The sequence below is a fragment of the Varroa destructor genome, unplaced genomic scaffold (genome assembly GCF_002443255.2).
Source record: "Varroa destructor unplaced genomic scaffold, Vdes_3.0 BEIS01000003.1, whole genome shotgun sequence".
In the NCBI taxonomy this organism is placed as follows: Eukaryota; Metazoa; Arthropoda; class Arachnida; order Mesostigmata; family Varroidae; genus Varroa; species Varroa destructor.
Window position 1 is genome coordinate 28,358,949 of NW_019211456.1, and position 18,306 is coordinate 28,377,254.

At 40.9% G+C, this 18,306-nt stretch overlaps 2 protein-coding genes across 3 annotated transcripts in view; both read right to left on the bottom strand.

The window, feature by feature from the left end:
* Positions 1-4,391, bottom strand: part of LOC111247094 (somatostatin receptor type 2-like) — a 240,402-nt gene extending 236,011 nt beyond the window's left edge. The window contains exons 1-2 of one of the 2 annotated variants that reach the window (XM_022797658.2): positions 4,024-4,391; positions 727-3,839 (exon numbers count right to left, since the gene is read on the bottom strand). In XM_022797658.2, the coding sequence (XP_022653393.1) occupies positions 727-1,176 (450 nt within the window). In that variant the 5' untranslated portion in view covers positions 1,177-3,839; positions 4,024-4,391. Of the gene's footprint in view, positions 1-726 lie in introns of both variants that reach the window. The other variant, XR_015323293.1, reaches the window with a different exon arrangement.
* A 10,099-nt stretch (positions 4,392-14,490) lies between these two features.
* The window catches only part of LOC111246646 (uncharacterized), a 26,016-nt gene continuing 22,200 nt past the window's right edge, over positions 14,491-18,306 (bottom strand). The window contains exon 5 of the transcript XR_002671746.2: positions 14,491-18,162. The gene's annotated coding sequence lies outside the window, so the exon portion shown is untranslated. The remainder of the gene's footprint in view (positions 18,163-18,306) is intronic.

Here is an 18,306-nt window from a genome sequence, read left to right on the forward strand (position 1 = left end):
GGGTTGATCTGTTGTTCATGATGTGCGAATCAAGGCATTTTTTGCTATGCAAACAAGGTGGCCGAGGGGGAAAGGCCTACATATGGGTGTAGGCAACCTGTCTTTGGCCTTCAGTACGACCACGCTGCAAAATACCGGAATGATATCTATAAGAACTCGTAGGTTTTTGGAACTGCTATATTCGTGCACTTAGATGCTCACCTACTATCACGATCACTAAGGGGTATTTTTGTTTTCGACAAATAACCAGCTTGTCCCATTTTGGTTGGAATTAGTTGAATTGCTAATTCGTTTGTGTTTGTTTTGCTGGTTTTCGATATCACTGTATTTCGATAAAAGTACACATAGTAATGTTTACCTTTGACTCGTCTCGCAAATCGATGATAAATAAAATCTGAAATGTAAGCGGGCCCTTACGCGATGACGCGAACGGTCGGTGCAAAATAAATGGTTCATAGAGTTTAACAATTTGGGGGCTTGACGAAAGAACGGGGGGCAGCAGCTCCGACTTCGCTGTCACCGTCACGCCTAATGAGAGCAAGAAAACAGCAAGCTAATAAAGGTACATAGAAATTTACTTGAAGTTGGCATGCCCGCGAGAACGAGGCGACGGGCGCCCAACAAAGTCGTTCTTTCTATTGTAACAGGTATTTTACCATTATTCCTTTCGACTTATCCTAGTTTTCCCTTACATGTACGATAGTTAGCTACGATGCACTACGCTACCTTGCACATGGCTTGGCCAAATATCCAGTCTCGAGTGGTCATTGTCGTAATGAGGAACGGCAGTCCGAACAGAAACATCACGTCGGCAAGCGCCAAATTGAAGATGTACATATTAGTCACGGTTTGCATTTTCGAGAATCGGAACACTACGTAGATCACAAGCGAGTTACCACACAATCCGACAAGGCAGATGATTAAGTATAGGATCGTAGTGATTCGCACCATCGCCAGTGGCGCCTCCGTGTTGCTGAACTCCATGAGCGAACAGTTAGAGAGAACCTGTGCCATTTGTGGGTCTTCGGCCAGTATCCGTAGATTGAGGGGTTCTGACATATTGAATTTACCATTCGTGCAGTTGCTTAACAGATCTTGTAAATAGACGTGTTCGTCGTTCGCCAGTCGGATGACACTATCGACTGACACATTCTGCAGTGCCGTTAGCGCCTCCATCACGCCCGACGTTGGGACGGCTGTGTAGGCGGTGCGCTAAATGTCGTCTAAATAGTCGAGAAAACAAGAATTCAAGAGGGTAAGCAAAGCGACAGTTACCCGCAGACGGCTAAATTAACCGGCGCTTACAACGGGTCGGTACCGCAGTCTGACGTCTGGATGCGCGTACTTGATTTGTGCTAAAACGACATCAACGAGCCGCGGGGTCCAGCCACCAGAAGACCGCGGAGCAAAACTGGCCGACTACAAGGTAAATACCTCAACAGACGTTCTTGAACGATGGTTACCAAACACAAAAATACACACACGCAAACAAATATACTGATAGCTGAGGCCGTTCTGAGTGATGATGATTTCAGTAACGATGTCGATTTTGTAGCTGTCGCTACTGATCTGATGCTCCTCATACGATTACTACTACTGCAAATGTTGATTTGACGACAAATTATGACACAGTCGCTGCGTGAAGTCGCCTCCACGTTTAACCGTCTTAACGTTATGTCGTATGTTATCTGCTACGTGTTTTAATCAGGGCGATACAAGTAATTCCTTGTATAGCTACTACTGTTACTGGAGTTAAGAGCTCGTTGGCAGACTATGCATATTGCTCCATGTTTGTTTAGCCAGATTTATCGTGTAGTATATATATATATATATATATATATATAATTAGATGTGAGCAGCTGTGAATATGTGTCCAATTATAAGCCACATCTTATAGCCTTAGACACTGTGTTGTATTTCCTTAGCACCGCTTGCTGATCTTCATATCATATAAACAATATATTGATCCCTTAATCAGTTATAACCAGTGGAATATAGGACATAGTGGTGCTCTACGATGGCCCAGCCTCTGATGTGGACAACTGCAATAGCTATGGTTAATTGGTTAACGGTTATTTCGAATAATTGAACTAGCTGACGCCTTAACGGTTACTTGTCATGGCGTGACTGTCTGTTTCTGCCATGAAATGATATCAGCGGGTCACCGTGAATTAATTCACCCATGGCAATTTGAACCGCTGTTTTCACAAGGTTGAGACCGGTAGCAACATGATGGGCTGCGTTTTTGAAGACGAATGATGACAAGAGCCAAATTGAAAGAAGTGCTTGGGCCACATTAACAGACCTTGCTATTTTGCTGGCGTTTTGTTTAACATCTTCTGTTGTTGACCTCACGCTCCGCTCGTGTTGATGCGATAGCGAAAAATACTGGAAGAATCACTGAATAATAGGACAATTTCAGCCCTTGCCTCGTTGTTTCTCGTTCTTTCTTTTCCGGAGCAAACTAATGTAACAGACGGTTTAATTGTAGAGCTAGTTACGAGGTGATGCCTTTGGCCATATAGACAACACAGAGTTTTCCTCCGTTGACTTGTTCTGCTGTCTTCTACGTACGCTGACAGCAATAACAACGAGGCAGATCCAGGTTTTCCCGCTCTTCTGCCACCGTGCACGCCTACAGGGACCGATCAAGTCACTTTCGCTAGTCAGATCAAATATTACTAGACAACGACGGACTCATCCGCTCGTTTTCTTCTAAGCCGGGCTGGGGTGGACGCGAATAGAGTTAATCAGCGAATTGCTACCAGGGGCATGAGGCGACTATTATTACCGACAGCAACTTGAGTCCGCGCGTGGGCCACCGAATCGAAGTCAGCCAAAGTGACACACGCTGTTTCGTAGGAATTCTGTGGCTTCACTCGGTTACGAAGTTAATCGTCGCTATTGTCGCCATTGCAGTTCCCTTCAAAGGCAACCGGGCTGTGGGCTTCGGCTACGAAGAGCTCAATGCCGCTGTCATCACTCACCATCAGCGGGTGAACGGTGCCAGGAGTCGCAGACGCGCGGAGTGTACACTCGCTCGTATTATAAACACTACGTTGCTGACTTGTCGATCATCGCGGAACATCACCCACGCCCGTGCATCCGTGTGACATCCTCGGTCAACGACAAAAAACGCCGAAACAGACCAAGCTTATTTTTTAGTGCGGCCTTGTCAATAATTATTTCCTCTTAAAGCTCTTGCGCCTGCGTGCAAATAGCTAGATCGCCCTTATCTTCGCTTAGCCGCCGATATCTAGTAGCGTATCAGTGAGGATGCGAACAGACAGCGACCAAGAACGGCTGACAGGGCGTGTCCGTGATGTAGTTCCAGTCGTAATATACTTGTTGCAATTGGAAGGCGACTAAGTTATTATAGTATCGGTAGTGGGCACCCGTGATCCAGTTGACAGGACGGTCCTATCACCTATATCGACGGCCAGGTACCTTTGGCACGAAAAGATTGGAGAAATAGGCGCAGTCACTGCAACATCATGAGTCAAAAGAAATCAGTTCACGCATGGACACGAGAACGTATTGAACATCGATGTGTTGTCGATGCCGTCTGAGCCAGCCAAGTAAGGATAGTAGTTCAAACGTTTAAATACGAAAGCGACACTGAGCACTGACATTAAGTCACTTCTCGCTTATGTTTGGCTCGTAGGGTGGTCGGTCTAGGGTGTCAAATTTGACGAATCGCTCCATCTGACGGGGTTTCGCTTGAAAGACAGGACTCCGCACTCCACGATCGCAGCAGTAATATTCCAAAATGTACAGCGTTAATAATTATTCAAACTGCGGGAAACGCGCGAAATTTTTACAGCGGCCGCTATTGACAGCTGAAAAACATCAGGCAGGGTAAAACAGATAAGGAAAGTAACGTTAGGTTGCTATACTCAAAGCTTGTTAGTGCGCGTCGCAAATGATAAACTGTACACTTGACAGATTATGCCGGCAACCTTCTAGAACCAAAAACTCCAGGCATCATCATTGTAACCACTTTATTAAAATTATCGATAGTACAAGGGCAAGCGGACGTCTTTCCAATTTTCACGTATCCTAGAAATGTTCGGGTTGTAAGAGCTTTGCAGGTCCGTCTGTTACGATTCGAAGATTTACAGGTTCGCCATTGATGCACCTTCACACATTTATACGCACGCTGGCCTTATACTCTTCCGGTAGGTCCGGGAGATGAATCCTGCTAGTCGGATGCTGCCGTCTGGTCGGACCTCGTGGCCTCTACCCTTTCCCGCATGGCCTCTCTGCTAGGGCGCACTCTCGCCACTAGAGCTCTCACCAGACAGGCCGAACGACAACGAGAGCAGCAGGGCCAACGGCCGCGAACCGGCGCCTAGAATAGGGTAACGCCTTATCCACAGAAAAGTTCACTTCACCACTTAGCCTTTGACTGTAAAAAGCTGCTGATGCTCACGATAATAAATGATGTTTGACTGGCAGTGTGCTCTTTTGCACTCTATGAAGCCCAAAAACTCAAAACGCTGGCTGTTTATGTGCCTTTAGTGTCTGGGTGCGTGTGTATAGGCTCAGATAGATGACCATGTAGGAATAGGACAGGTAATCGAATGGTTTCATACCAATGAATAAAGGTTACGCCCGGCGCTGGCTTAACTATGATTCTAAACATCAGATGTGTCAGTTCAGATCAGTCAGCTTTTAAATCTACACCATTACCGATACATTTTACGTTCTTGTATATGTAATACGGATAACATAGGTGTTTAGTGCTAGCTGTTTCTTATAACTTGTTCTAGAATCTAACAGTCGCGTTTTTGAAAATAAAATAGATAAATGAATAAAGTCTTGCCATATCAGGTACTTGTCATCATATAATCAGGCCAAAAAAATCAAGCCTTTATTACGAATTAATGTATTAAAAGTTTTAATAAACTCCGAAAAATTCCTCAGCCTTGTCGAGATTTAGTATAATTTTACTAGTCTTAGTTCAGACAGATACATAAATGCAGAATTTTACCCTTTTAGGATTGCTTAACATACTACCACTGTTTCTCTTAGGTTAAGTATTATTGGTCTACAACAAGGAACCTATCGTTGTACATATATTTCCCACCATCGATCTAACAAAACACATTCTGATCGATGTCGCGTTCTAAATACAGATACGTTTTGTGTGTGAAATATGTGCAACGGCAAAGCACATTGTAGAAGAAACTTTCAGTACTTGAAAATACATACATCATGCTTTAGCATTCCGAATAACAGTGACACTACCAGAAAGCATATACCAGGATATTATATTTTACATTGTCCAGCTTTCATAATGATATATTTCAATACGCAAGTGTAAACATATATGATTGCAAACATTATTTATAAATATACACATTTTTTCACTTATAATAGTTATTACCCAAGTCGATAGTCGTCAACGCAGTGTTGATTCCTTTCAGCCTCTTTTGACTTTTTCCTGGTGTCTTTATAAAGAAAAATGCATTAGGTTACCTCGCTGTCCTCTACAATCCCGGTGTTTAGATTATACTTCCGTTGGTTTTTTTCTCTTGCACTATTTCACTGGGTAATCAGGTTACGCGTGTCAAAGGAGCTGGAAAGAAATTGTTCTCCTTGACACCAGCTAGAGTTTTGGCTGGTTGCTCGGCCTACTGCCTCGACTCTTGGCGTTTGGACCCCTCAATCGCCGTAGTGTCGGCCCTTTCAAGCTTTCTTTGGCCTTTGCCTCACAGTCGTGGCACTATACAGTGTTGATCCTATCATAGTATCACTCTGGATCTGAAGTCAAGGAAAATCACAGGATAATACGTAACATCCTGTATTAGCTAGTGTTTCATATCAGCCTCCTTCGTCGAACTTGTAGGATCTTTCTAGCTATACACATTCGGCAAACATCACAATGATATAGTACCACTTTTGTGCTTATCTTGGCTACCCAACACAAACAAATAGGGAAGAACTAAGGGTTTCGCTGAACTAGAGATAAGAGATAGAGAGAAATAAACTGAAACAATACAAATATCAAAATGAGAGCGGAGAACAGTTGCGTAACGGGAGGATGTGCAAGCTATATAATGGGCAATACTACAACGCTACATGACCTAAAGAACAACCCGGTTGAATCTACAGGTTGACATTCGATCAGGCATGTTATCCATGCATGTTGTCCTAATTTACGCTTATTCCTGTTGTAGTACTTCAATATCTATGAGTGGTCCTGCTTTGTCCGTTTTTTGCTTTTGTTTGCAAGATTTCCGAATCTTTAGCAAAATACGATGAGACGGCCCGACTTATATGAACCCTCTCTCTAAACCATTAACAGATAGGGTATTATTGTTATTTATTTATACATTAATTTACTGGAGTGGATCTAGTGGCATTCTGTAAAAACACACAAGATCAGCTATGTCCAGTCAACTATTTTCGTACTATTTTTTAGTGCTATTAACAATTAGTACCACAGTGTTCCTATATGCTGGCTGTCGTGTCCTGCCTTTCAAAGCTTTAATACGCTTTATCTCTGTCAGTATCCTTCGTAGAACGTGAAGTTTTTGAAGACTGGAGAATTATCTGTGGAATACTCGTCATTAGTTTATCGACACCTATCTCAGATATTTATAAGCATATAATAAATTCATTATTAGCAGAATTAGCTAAACTAGCTAGCAAAAAAACGCTCGCCTTTATCTGGAAAAACTTGAGATGAGCTTGTGGATTTACATACAAGGACATCGGAGCTACCAGTTTGATCATAATAAACATATTATTTGTTGTTAATAGACTTGCCATAGGTGTTTTGTTACGAGATGGAGTAATGACTCGTCTTATCTTTCGCTCTATGCTTTTATCACAATCAGTTTGTTACGCGGGTTATTAGATTAATTCTGTAAGATCGGAGAGAATCTGAGGATGAAGCCATTTTGTTCAAAGTTCGTTAACGGATATTACTCGTACAATCCATTAAACACAGGCTAAACCCGGATTAATGTCCTGACCCCACTGCCTCAATGGGGAGGTCTATTGTTTTTGTTCGAAAACCTGTGGAACAGCGGTCAAGCAATGCAGTTAATGGTAAGTCATGTCTGGCTTGGTCATGATGTACTTTTTACAATAGCAAATTGGCGATTGTATATGTTTAGCTTCGTCTGGCCACCGCTAAGCCAACCTTGATTACGAGATGTTTGCATAAGCATTTCGGACCTTTTGTACGTATAAGCTCATTATTGTCACAAGCATCATCTAGTGGTGAATTTTTACCTATGGTTTTATAGATAGGCTAATTTACGCTACTTGTCTGCTCCCAAATATAGGTAATAGTGATTTATTCAAGCATCTATATTTCCTAGTGCGCTCGTAGTGAGTTCTTTATGGTTGGAAGTATTTAAAAAAAACGCAAGCACATTGTTGTCTCGTACTTAAACAATTCGTCTTTTCGACTGGAAACAATCCGCAATTTAACGTGGCGTTCTTCATTGTGACATCATCCATGTTCAGCACTAATAGAGAGACATTCCAATCAGAGCACTCCTATATCTTTCAGGCTTAAGAAGAGAAAGGCTTTCTGCGAAATTGCTATCACACTACAAGTAGATGGCTTAAACATCTTGCGAGCATCCAGAGTTCGATTTAGCAAGCTTCTTCACTTACATGAACTTATCTACTTAATATTTGTAAGATAAAAGAAAAGCACTTCATGCACGTTAAGAATTAAAGTGTTCTACGCGGTAGCCTTTGTGGATCCTAGTAGCAAACGAGTCTTGTCTTAGAAAATCTGTTCCCGCCCCCCTTTAGTGTATCGAGCAATGCGAACTGATGTTTTACCATAGCTGTCATATCATCTGGACGCTAGCGTTACTTCGTCGTACTTCCTAGCGGTCTGGCTTTGTCTGCGATTAACCCCCCTAAAATCTAGCCAGGTTTAACCCGGACAGAATCTAATTTAAACATATTCAATAGGATTTGTTGATGACCATCCATTGTTTGCTTTCAGTCTATTATATTATATCCAAGCTATTCTTAGTACTAAAGTAAATTGTAAAGTGTATTTCATCTAACGAAGACATCACCGCAGTTATTCTTCTCGCTACTTATTTGCCTACTCGAGTTGCTGCAAAAATAGCTAGATTCACGCAGTAACGATGACCGTAAAACGATAGCACCATCACCAGATTAACAATCCCCATACTCCTCAAGGCATAATATCTCTTCATAACAATAGAGGCTATTCTCATTGAGTATGAAGCCAGCACATCGCCTTGAACCTCGTCGTTTGGTAGCTAGCTAGCTGTTCAAGGTGCCTTTAGCTGCGCTACGTTTCGATACAGGGGCTTTCGCCGTTTACTTGTCACCAGTCGGATCATTCCACTTACCTCACTGCTACTATTATAGAGTGAAACACAGTCCTGCTATTTTTGCTGAGTGAGACGATGCGGAAGACCAAGAAGGCCTGCAGGCGTTTCACAGGCACCCACGATCTGTCTTCGAACCTGTAGCGCTGTTGTGGGACAGGTCTGAAAAATGCGCGTACGACAGCGCTCTTGTGAGAGCTGCTACCGATGCTATAACCTTTGTCATTAGCGTACTCCATTTTTCTGGAAATTATATCTAGCACGTCTCTGGTCAGCCGCAAGATGAAGCGACGTTTTTCCAAAGGAGGTATCGACTTATCTGACCACCCACCGGGCGGCTGGAATATACCATCACCAGATAAAAACGAAAAAGCTATACTTCCTTTAAAGCAGCATTTTATATGTATATATTCGATAGAGTACATACTGCCGCCGTAACGGTAATATGAGCAAATCTGTCCTATTTGTCCTCTTTGGTCCTGATTGACGATGATTTATTATTCCTATGTTTTGTTTCGTTTTAGACCTCATCGAGCAACGGTGTTATGTTCCTAAATGCATTAAATACGTCCTTCTCATATCACTTCGTGAAATATACGTGACATGATTCACGTTAATCGACACAAACAAGATGCTTCGATGGGCAAGCGACGTTAAACATGATCAACAATGACAGATCTGCCACATCGTTGTAGCAAGGTATTTTTCTCTGCCGAATACGGCCTAGAAGGTAGGGACATCCGGCAGAGGAGTTGACAATGGAGGATGAATACTGACATGTGCCTGTAACCTACAGAGGTACTCTGCGTTGTGTTAAGACTGTTTTCAAGTTACCATGCGCGATCCTGCATCCGATGAATGAGAGCGAATATACTCTTCAGTACTACTTCATTTGTTGTTTCCCCACGACTGTTAACGACTACGTGACAGAGCGATAAGCCGCTGCCCGAATGGTCCCTCTTTGCTATGGCTGATCGAAAAGAACATCATCACACGGTCACTTCATCAAAATATCTCCGATATCAACGTTAATGAATGAACATTATATTTTCCTCAATAGCAGACGAAATATTTAGCCAAAAGATGCTGCATTACATATAACGTATATAGAATGAATGATTAGACTACGCTGGAATAGCTCGAAATAAGAATAGAGACTTGTATAGATTTGACGTCCTGCCTTAGCTCTGTTCGTCGATCCGTGCGAGCTTTGTTAACTTGGAATTAAGTGAGGTAGTTACAACTATTGATGGCATAAGTTTCATGCGCGTGTCAAACGACAATACATACGTTCGTTTACCACGTACAAATACATTATTATATTGGCGAGATTACCGTAGTGAAAAAGCTGCGTTCCCAACTCAAACAGCCATACGCTACTGTACTTCATGACCTAACTTCAATTTTTTTCTACGAGTTTTCACTCTGACTAGATACAAATGTAACTAATTCAAATTATTCAATACTTCCAAGCTGTAGATAACTTACAACAAGATAAGGCTGAGAAGAGAAAAGTGTCAAATGAAAACGTGATATCGCTAAAACTTGGACGCACCATCTCTATTCGCTAGCAATTCAAAGCTTCACCCTGTAAAATAGGATAGTGCGCGTAAAGGCACGAAGAGATTTGAGAATTTTATCAGATCGCCTTTATTTCTAATTTAACTAGAAAAACATTGTATTCTCTATCTGTGCTAGAAAAAGCTTAAACTGTCACTGGGTGATTTCGTCTAAAGATGCAAATAGTGGTGATCCGTTTTCCTGGCGTATGCGTCTTCGAAACCTGTGTGGGAATGACGTTCAGCCGTGGCAAGCAAACAAATTTCTTGATTCATACGTCTTCCATACGGCCTGATCCATCAAAACTTTCCACGACAGGTCGATCCTTCAGTGTCCTTCAGTGTGAAGAGAAAATGCCTGTTAAAAATGGCAATGGACCGCTTGGAATTTGCTAGTATTTTATTTAAATGAGCGACATTTCTGTTTGGAAACAAGGGTGGATTTTTGTGTGTGAAACCCCACATGCGTGCTATAGGTGTATATTTATTTTTAAATAACATGAAGTCACTTTTCCCGTTTTCGACGCTTGTCAAACCCTTTTTTTGGCATTTAGTGCCTTTATGTAATTGCATCATGTAGGCGTGCACTAAAATATAGTACTAACAAATGGATTACAAGGCCGCCAAACAAGTTACTATCAAATAAATTACACCATTATGGAGGTAGTTTCGTCACAACTTGACGTTTATGAGAATCAATCGACTACTTTACCATCTAAACTTGCTAGGTCCGTTTGCATCGCAGGAAATATATATATCTAAACTGAAGTTACGAATGGCCAGTCTATAAAATGATCTCGGAGACAGCCTCTCGTCTAATTCACTTAAAACACTTGAAAATTTAATCTGCCTTCATGTTTAAAAGTGATCTTTGTTTACCTCCAGTTTAACATAAAGTATGCATACCATGGATGCAATTTTTTTCCCTGTCCTTGATAATCAGGCAACATTATTCGTATCCCTTGAGCTGCGCTATCTATCAGTGGACAAGAGGTCTATACTCTATTCCATCCTAAAAATGTTTTGACATTTTTGCAGCCTGTTTGTTTTGCCACCTTCAACTTAGTACGTTCGTGTAGAAGAGGTTAGGTATCGGAAGCCATTTGCAGGTTCGTCTTCACAGCATTTTTTTGGCAGGAACTACCCATTGTACGTAGATACTCCTGTTCAAAGTGCCGCCGCTTTACGTCAACAGCAAGGCAAGATTTTTTTCCACATCGCAGCTCTCGTTTTTTCCAAGGGCCAAAAAAACCCACACTCTGACTATACACAATCGTGCTCGAAAAACCTATATGGAACCCATACAGAAAAGGATTTTCGACTTAACGTATGCATTTCCAGCTGATGTCCGAAAAGTGGTCACGACTGTTTTATCATCTGATCTTTGTTCGCTCCATTCCCTACAATAGGCCGTAAATTAATTCATTTCTTTCTACGGGTTTGCATTGTAAAATGTCCATACATTCGCATGCACCTCACAGCGTTTCTGCAAAGACGACTCACGACGGCCTCCAAGCTCTATTCTCTGATGATGTCAGTACTTTTTACGTATTGACCTAACTAAATGTTTCGGGTCTTACGACCGCTCCTGCCGCTACTGTATGGCTTCAGCTGGCTGGTCTCTACCGACACAAAACGGACTGCGTCTGTTATTGGTGCCAAAACATTTGCCGAGGCATAGTAAGTAAATATCAGACGTCGAACGTCGAGTTTTTCTATCTTAAAGTTGATGTTTCCCAGGGTATGCTGAAGAGAAGCATTGAAGATACGTAGTCCCAATGATCAGCTCGGAAAGATAGTGTGAAAATTTGTACGAAATGCTTCATTAACTACAGCTGAACTGGTTATGGATTGTCCCGTAAATTCCAGCTGTTAACGTGATTAAGTAATCTATGTAATGAAAATAAGAATTATTCAGTTAAGCAAGCAGATAATTATGACAGTGACATACTTCGAAGCCAGAAAGCACTTGAAATTTTTACTGGTTGGTTGAAGATCAATCTTTAGAGATTCAGCTCTTTTCCAATTTACAAGGTCCAGTTTACAAAAATTCCAGTTTACAAGGTCAACTATCTTGGCAACGAAACGAAGAGAAGTTGGCTTCATGAGAACAATTGCTTATCCTATTTTAAAGGTCTCTACAAACCATACCAGTCATATACAAATAGAAACTTCAAGTTACATCAGCTTATTGTACGCAAAATAGTCTGCCAAGCTTGCAAAAAGACGCTGAGGTTATGGCTCATTCAAGAGCAATTTAATTTTTTGCCCATTTTTTGAAGGAGTGAAGAGATCTTGATGGATGCCTTTGTTTTTGTATGAAATGTTCTGTTATATGGTAGAAGTGAATTTAACAACAAAGGAATTGTTCGTTTTTTTGAAGGCCTCCAACCGTCAACTCATTCGAAGATTTTCTGTACCGCCTGCTTTTTCCGACTGTGCTGTGTGAATGGATGGCAATCCGTAGGCATAAAGTTTAGATTTTAGGTCAGGTATAGCAAAATTTCCCAGCTGAACCCGTGTCTCCATTAATGGGTTCCCGATTTATTCATCTAAGAGCTAAATTTGTCATGTTACAGTAGTATCTCTTTGCGCCGTCTCGTGATTATCCATCACACTTTTTCGTCAATATCTCCCTCAGAGCTGAAATGAGTAGTATGTTGTTCTGATAGTCTCATTTGGGCAGCTGAAGGTAGCATAGCGATACAATAATGATGCAGAAATGTTTTTTTTTTCTGTAGAATAGACAGCGAAGAACAAACTATAGTCCGCCCTTTTACCTGTTCGACCTTTTCTAACGCCTGGAAGCAACGCTAAATACTTGACAAGTTATTTTCTATCCGGTGAGCAAACTACGTTCCAGAGAGCCCTCGACTTAGCTGGACTACGTTTTCACTCAATGGAACCAGCAGGTTGTCGTACGCTTCTTGCGGCCGTTTAGAATATTGCTTGTCATTCGAATCAGTAGCACCATCTTTTAAACCATTTTTGATGCCGTCCTTTTGATACTGCAACACTTGGGAGATACTGTAATCCTCGTTAACGTTTTTCCAGTGCGCAAGTCATGAACAAGACAATGTCGATATGCGCAAACAATTGTCACTATGACCGCTCAGTGGTAACGTGCTTGCCTACTAGACTTAAGGGCGTGCGTGCCAGCTTGAGCTCAAAGTTCATCCTAAAAAAAAAATTAAAAAAAAAAACTATTTTGTACTAGAAACTAATTTCTCCACAGCAATGCCGAATGCAAAACATTCATCTATCCAAAAAAGCATCTTTCAATATAATAAAAAAGCGTGCGAATCGCGAATCACATAGCATTGTGGTTGGTAAAACCCATCATTTCAAAGGTGAACGGAAGTTGTCGTGAATTAGCCTAACCCACTATCACGAAAACAGCCTTCAAACCCGGATGTTCTCAAATACTAGTATATCGTATAAGATGAGGATACGAGCGCCGCCTTTCTCCTCCAATTGAAAAGCTTTGATTGTGCAGCTGGTGTTGCGTTTGTGTACGTCTTGGGCCCGAATCAGAATATTACCATCTTAGGTCAAATCACGAACACATGTATTTAAGGAGACATGTGAAAGATAACTTACATTTATCGGAGAAGCATATGATAGTACGTAACACAGTTATTTAGTTATCTTTTCGTAGACGCGGCAACCTTAGTATGAACAAGCTACTAGTAAGTTCTGTTCCAACGATTTTAAAGAATTCTCGTTTCGTAGATACGTTTCTTTTTATTCGGGACCCGGACGGCCCACGGTCTCTATTCAATAATGAATCAGTCTAAGTGTGCAGGTCACCGGAAGACGCAAAAGAAATAGCGCCGCAATAAATGTTAGATTTGTTCCAGTCATCTGACGATACTAATCGAACGTCTAATTCTGGTCTTACAGCGGAATCGATGTCTTGAAATGGTTCGACAACGGCTGTTGCGCCTACGTCCAGTCAATGCGATGGCATGCCTTCGTCAGACGCTATAACCGTGTTCTTTGGTACTAAATTTACAGCGCTTCAATGGCATCATTCGATTCAGGCAAAATCTATATAGGTCCTATTTAGATAATTGGAACAGGCGTGCACAAGTCCTTTGATCGCTTTTGATCTACGAAAAAAGGACTGGTTTCTGCAGAAAACGCAGTAACTCTAAGCGGCAAGATACGTTACATAAATCATTGACATATTACAAGATTAATAAAAAGTTCAAGAACTTTTTAGAGCACTCACACGTATTACTGAGGACATTTAGTTGAATGATGACTAAATTCGAACGAGGAACGACGCGTATACTATCAGTTCAACCAGCCGATTCATAGACAGAATAATGTAGAATTTCTAGTGTGAAATGCATACTTTTCAAGCTAGAAATTGTGGTTTCTATGCATATATTTCCAGCCATCGGCTCCTAGCCACAGGTAGTCTCACCAGCCATTTTAATAACATTTTATATTTTCAAGCCTTTATGGCTTCACGTTCGATGTTTCTGTTAGAAAAAGTATATATTTTTAATTTTCTGGAATGCTTTTTGTGATTGCGTCAATATAATTGTAACGCGTTATTAATTTCGAAATGAAAACATTTCTCAAACTAGGCTTTCTCTTTAGACAGTGATCTCTTTATTATAATCTCTCATTATTTATAAGTGTCATCGAGTCTGTTAATTTGCTGAATTTACTACGGACTCTCTATTCGGTGTCAACTATAGAGTTAACTCTCTGATTCATACACTACCATATAATGATCCGATCTACTTTCTTTTCGACATTGCTTTGACGGGACTACTATTGTTATTATTATTTGGTTTTCACACGGTATCCTTATGGCAATAACTAAGGTACTTGCAGTAATTGAACGGTGCGGCTATCGATAGAATGTTGCGTCCTGAGTTTTTTTCGGTTCTAGTAGAGCGACAATCTCACCTTTAGACTTTTTCATCCTGTTCTCCTGTAGCTCTTTATGCTTTCCCATCTTTGAGCTATTCCCCGCTTTGTGGTTCCCTTCTCGCCTTCCATCGAATTCCCCTCCGAACAGATCCCTTCTAGCAAATGAGTGCTAAATGAAGTCCAGAACGATGCCAACACTTAAGGTACCGGCTTTTCTAAAGGCAGCTGTGAGGGTGGGTGTTGATTACAAATCTTTGACTCGTTTGTCGACATAACTCCTATCTACCACGTAAAGCGTCGCTTGCCCGAGCAGTGGCTGAATGCCAAGCTAGAAGTGAGCTATAGTCAATATCGATGCAAATCCTCCATCAAGCTTTAACGGACTTACACATGTTACTAGGAAGTTTACCAAATGTGTCATCTAGTCATAACAGTTAATAGAGGAGTAAGCCTTTTCAAATTCGGCTCTGTTTTCATGCTGCAAAACGCTATATGTCTAATATCTTCGCCCTACGTATGTACAGCACGTACCGCTTTCGGCATCTCGTCGAACTCCATGTCTTCACTATTCTATGTTACGAATTAATTATAACTTCAAAGAGGTAACTGCACTCTGACAATGAAGGATGATTTGAGCTGTTATGAATAACTATTTCTGAAGGTGATGATTTCTGAATTAATCAATCCGTGCTCATCAATACCTATAGTTCTTCACGGTAGATACAACTCCCAGGTGACCCAGTCCATGTGTCTATTAGTAGTAGTTTTTTAGAACTAGCCTGATGATTTCGAAGATTATGAAGATGAAGCACGACATTACGAGCGTTTAAGTTTCTTTATCTGATGAAGAACAAGCACGCCTTCGTGCATTAAATAGCGATTACTTCAAATGTTGCTGAGATTTGCGGCCAGGTCAAATTTTTTAGTTTAGCCTTTTTAACTTTAACCTTTTTCTCTACCAGTAAGACTATAGAAAAGACGAGTGGAAATGCTCACACGATTATGACTCTTTCTGAACCATCAGTGGTGGAATTTACGTTGTTATGATACCGACTTAAGGGAAATGATATATCAGTACTGTCTGCGTAAACTATTATATCGGATTTTACTTTTTGCCTCTTCGCGGCGGATCTCTGACTGCTAATTGCCTTATAGCAAGTTACTTGTCTGCTTATTCTCTACTGTTATGTGATCTCTGCTTATCGGAGCGGGCAGATACTTGGATGTTTGAAAAAACTCAAACGGGCAGGTCAAAGGACACACGGTGTTTGTGTTTCGCCAATGCCATCCTCTACCACTTAATACACATTTCTATCTAGTAACCTATCCGTAAGCTATTACGAACAGTCTGACCTCACTCAATTGATTAAAGTGATACGCAGCGAGCGCGAAAATTTAAAATCACAACACGTAATGCGTTGCTCGCTATTCTCTCAACTTTCTGTTTCCTCCTCCTTCTCCTCATAGCCGCTTCCTTAACATCGTTGAATTGGCCTTACCATATTATCATTTATAGTAGTCTGTGATGAGATTAGTTTTGATAATCGAAACGCATGCATGTCGGACATTAGGACAAGGCAGGACCATTAAGATGTGTATGTGCGGCCGACTGTGAATTGCAGCAATGTTGGAATGGTGATCAATGTTCTAATGTAAATTAGAATGTGAATTGATCGTGGGGAAAACGGAGAGCGAAACAGCAAGTAGTTTCAAGTCGTTGCTGATAACGACGTTATCAGCAACGAACTTTTTTTCTTTCTCTGAGAGAAATACGGACTACGCCTTATTTTTTTGGGTGATCTATTCGTTGTCACTCAAACGACTGAAATTTGCTGTTATTCTCGTCCGCCCAATACCGTCTGTGTATCACTGCTTGACATTAGGGGGCAAATGAATTCACAGCATGTTCTACATGCCACACCTGACGAAGGAAAGTAATTGTATATGATCAGCAAATCAGAAAACAGGAATCATTTACATTGCATCATACATCATTGGCCACTTTGACAGTCACGTACAATGAGTTAGTATATATTATAAATAATGTAGATTCAGTGTTCCCCTCTTTCCTGTGCCTTCTCGATAGTATCGCTTCTGTTGTATCGCATACTTCTTTGCATCCATTACCGTTTATCGTTTCAAGCGCTTCTGTTACTGGTGCGCAGGAGTCCGATACGGCGTAATCTCTGAGAACGCTCCATTCTCCGATAAGTTATCTCGACTCTCCTGTATTTATTATGCGTCTCTTTGCTTCGTTTCGAAAATTGTTACCTTTATTTTTTAAGCAATATCATCGTTCAGAGCGCACAGGTCTGTAACACGTGTGTTAGTTTTTCTCACTTACTACTCCACCCTTTTGGGTTCCACTTCTTCCTGTCGTTATTTTATTTTGGCAGTTTTCATTTTCCCATGTTATTACCTAGCAGCATGATGGGTTGATGCGCCATACCAGCGTGCCACAGGCAAGCAACGAACTTACCGCAGCAGCTTCCACTTCAACTCTGAGCAAATCTTTTACATGTGGATTAAGTTTGATGTTAACAGTAATACCTCATCTGACTAAGATCTTCTTGAGGCTGGAAGTTCTTTTCCTTTTGCATTTAATAGCAATTGATATCCCGTGATACTGTGCATTGCACTAACAAGAAATAATGATTTCGTCAATATACCATCTTGCAGAAGGAAATCGTTATTATCTATTTTGAGTGACATATTTTGAATAATTGTCCACTCTCTCTTTTTGCGCATGGTGCCACATATCATGCCAATTGATTATTTGAGGTGTCATGCTTTAAAAGAAATAAAAATTATATTGTTACGCTTTTAAAAGAAGTAAATCATTGGTCTTTGCTCCTTTTCGGAAGCTTCTATCGTTCACTAGTCTCTTTGTTGTATATCTTTTGACATCCTCGCGGCACGAATCAGCTATGACGCTGCAGCGTTTCTGAATCTCAGTCTCGCGGTTTAGCAGGAAGTCATCAGTTGATGAGCGTCGAAGTTATAAAACGCGATAAGAACTTGATTCTCTTTCTTAATTAACTGGATGTTTATTTATTGGTTGACGCAACTTATTTGTCTGTGTTTTCATCTATACGAGACGTTCCTGTACTTACGCATAAGTTACCACATCTGATTTCCTCTCTTTTGCTCTTCTTGCTCACGTGATACAAAAGCACCTTTTATTTATTTCGGTGAATGCAATTTTCGGCCGCCCCTACAACTGAGCGGTTGCCCGGTGTAATTTATTAGTATATACGTAATGTGCTTTACTTACATTTTCAATACTATTTCTGCGCTTTTTTCACTTCATCCTTTGTGTTAATAGATAGATAGATGTTTGTCACCTGCGGCGATCCGTTTCGTTCTGTTTATCAAAACTAGATATAAAACAAAAACACAATTATGTTCAGCCTATAATAATAATCAAGTTGTAGTTAGTTCAACATGCACTGATTTATACACAGATATCGCTGTCGAGCTTTATCTGCCTCCTTAATCTTGTTATCTTGGTAGAATATATA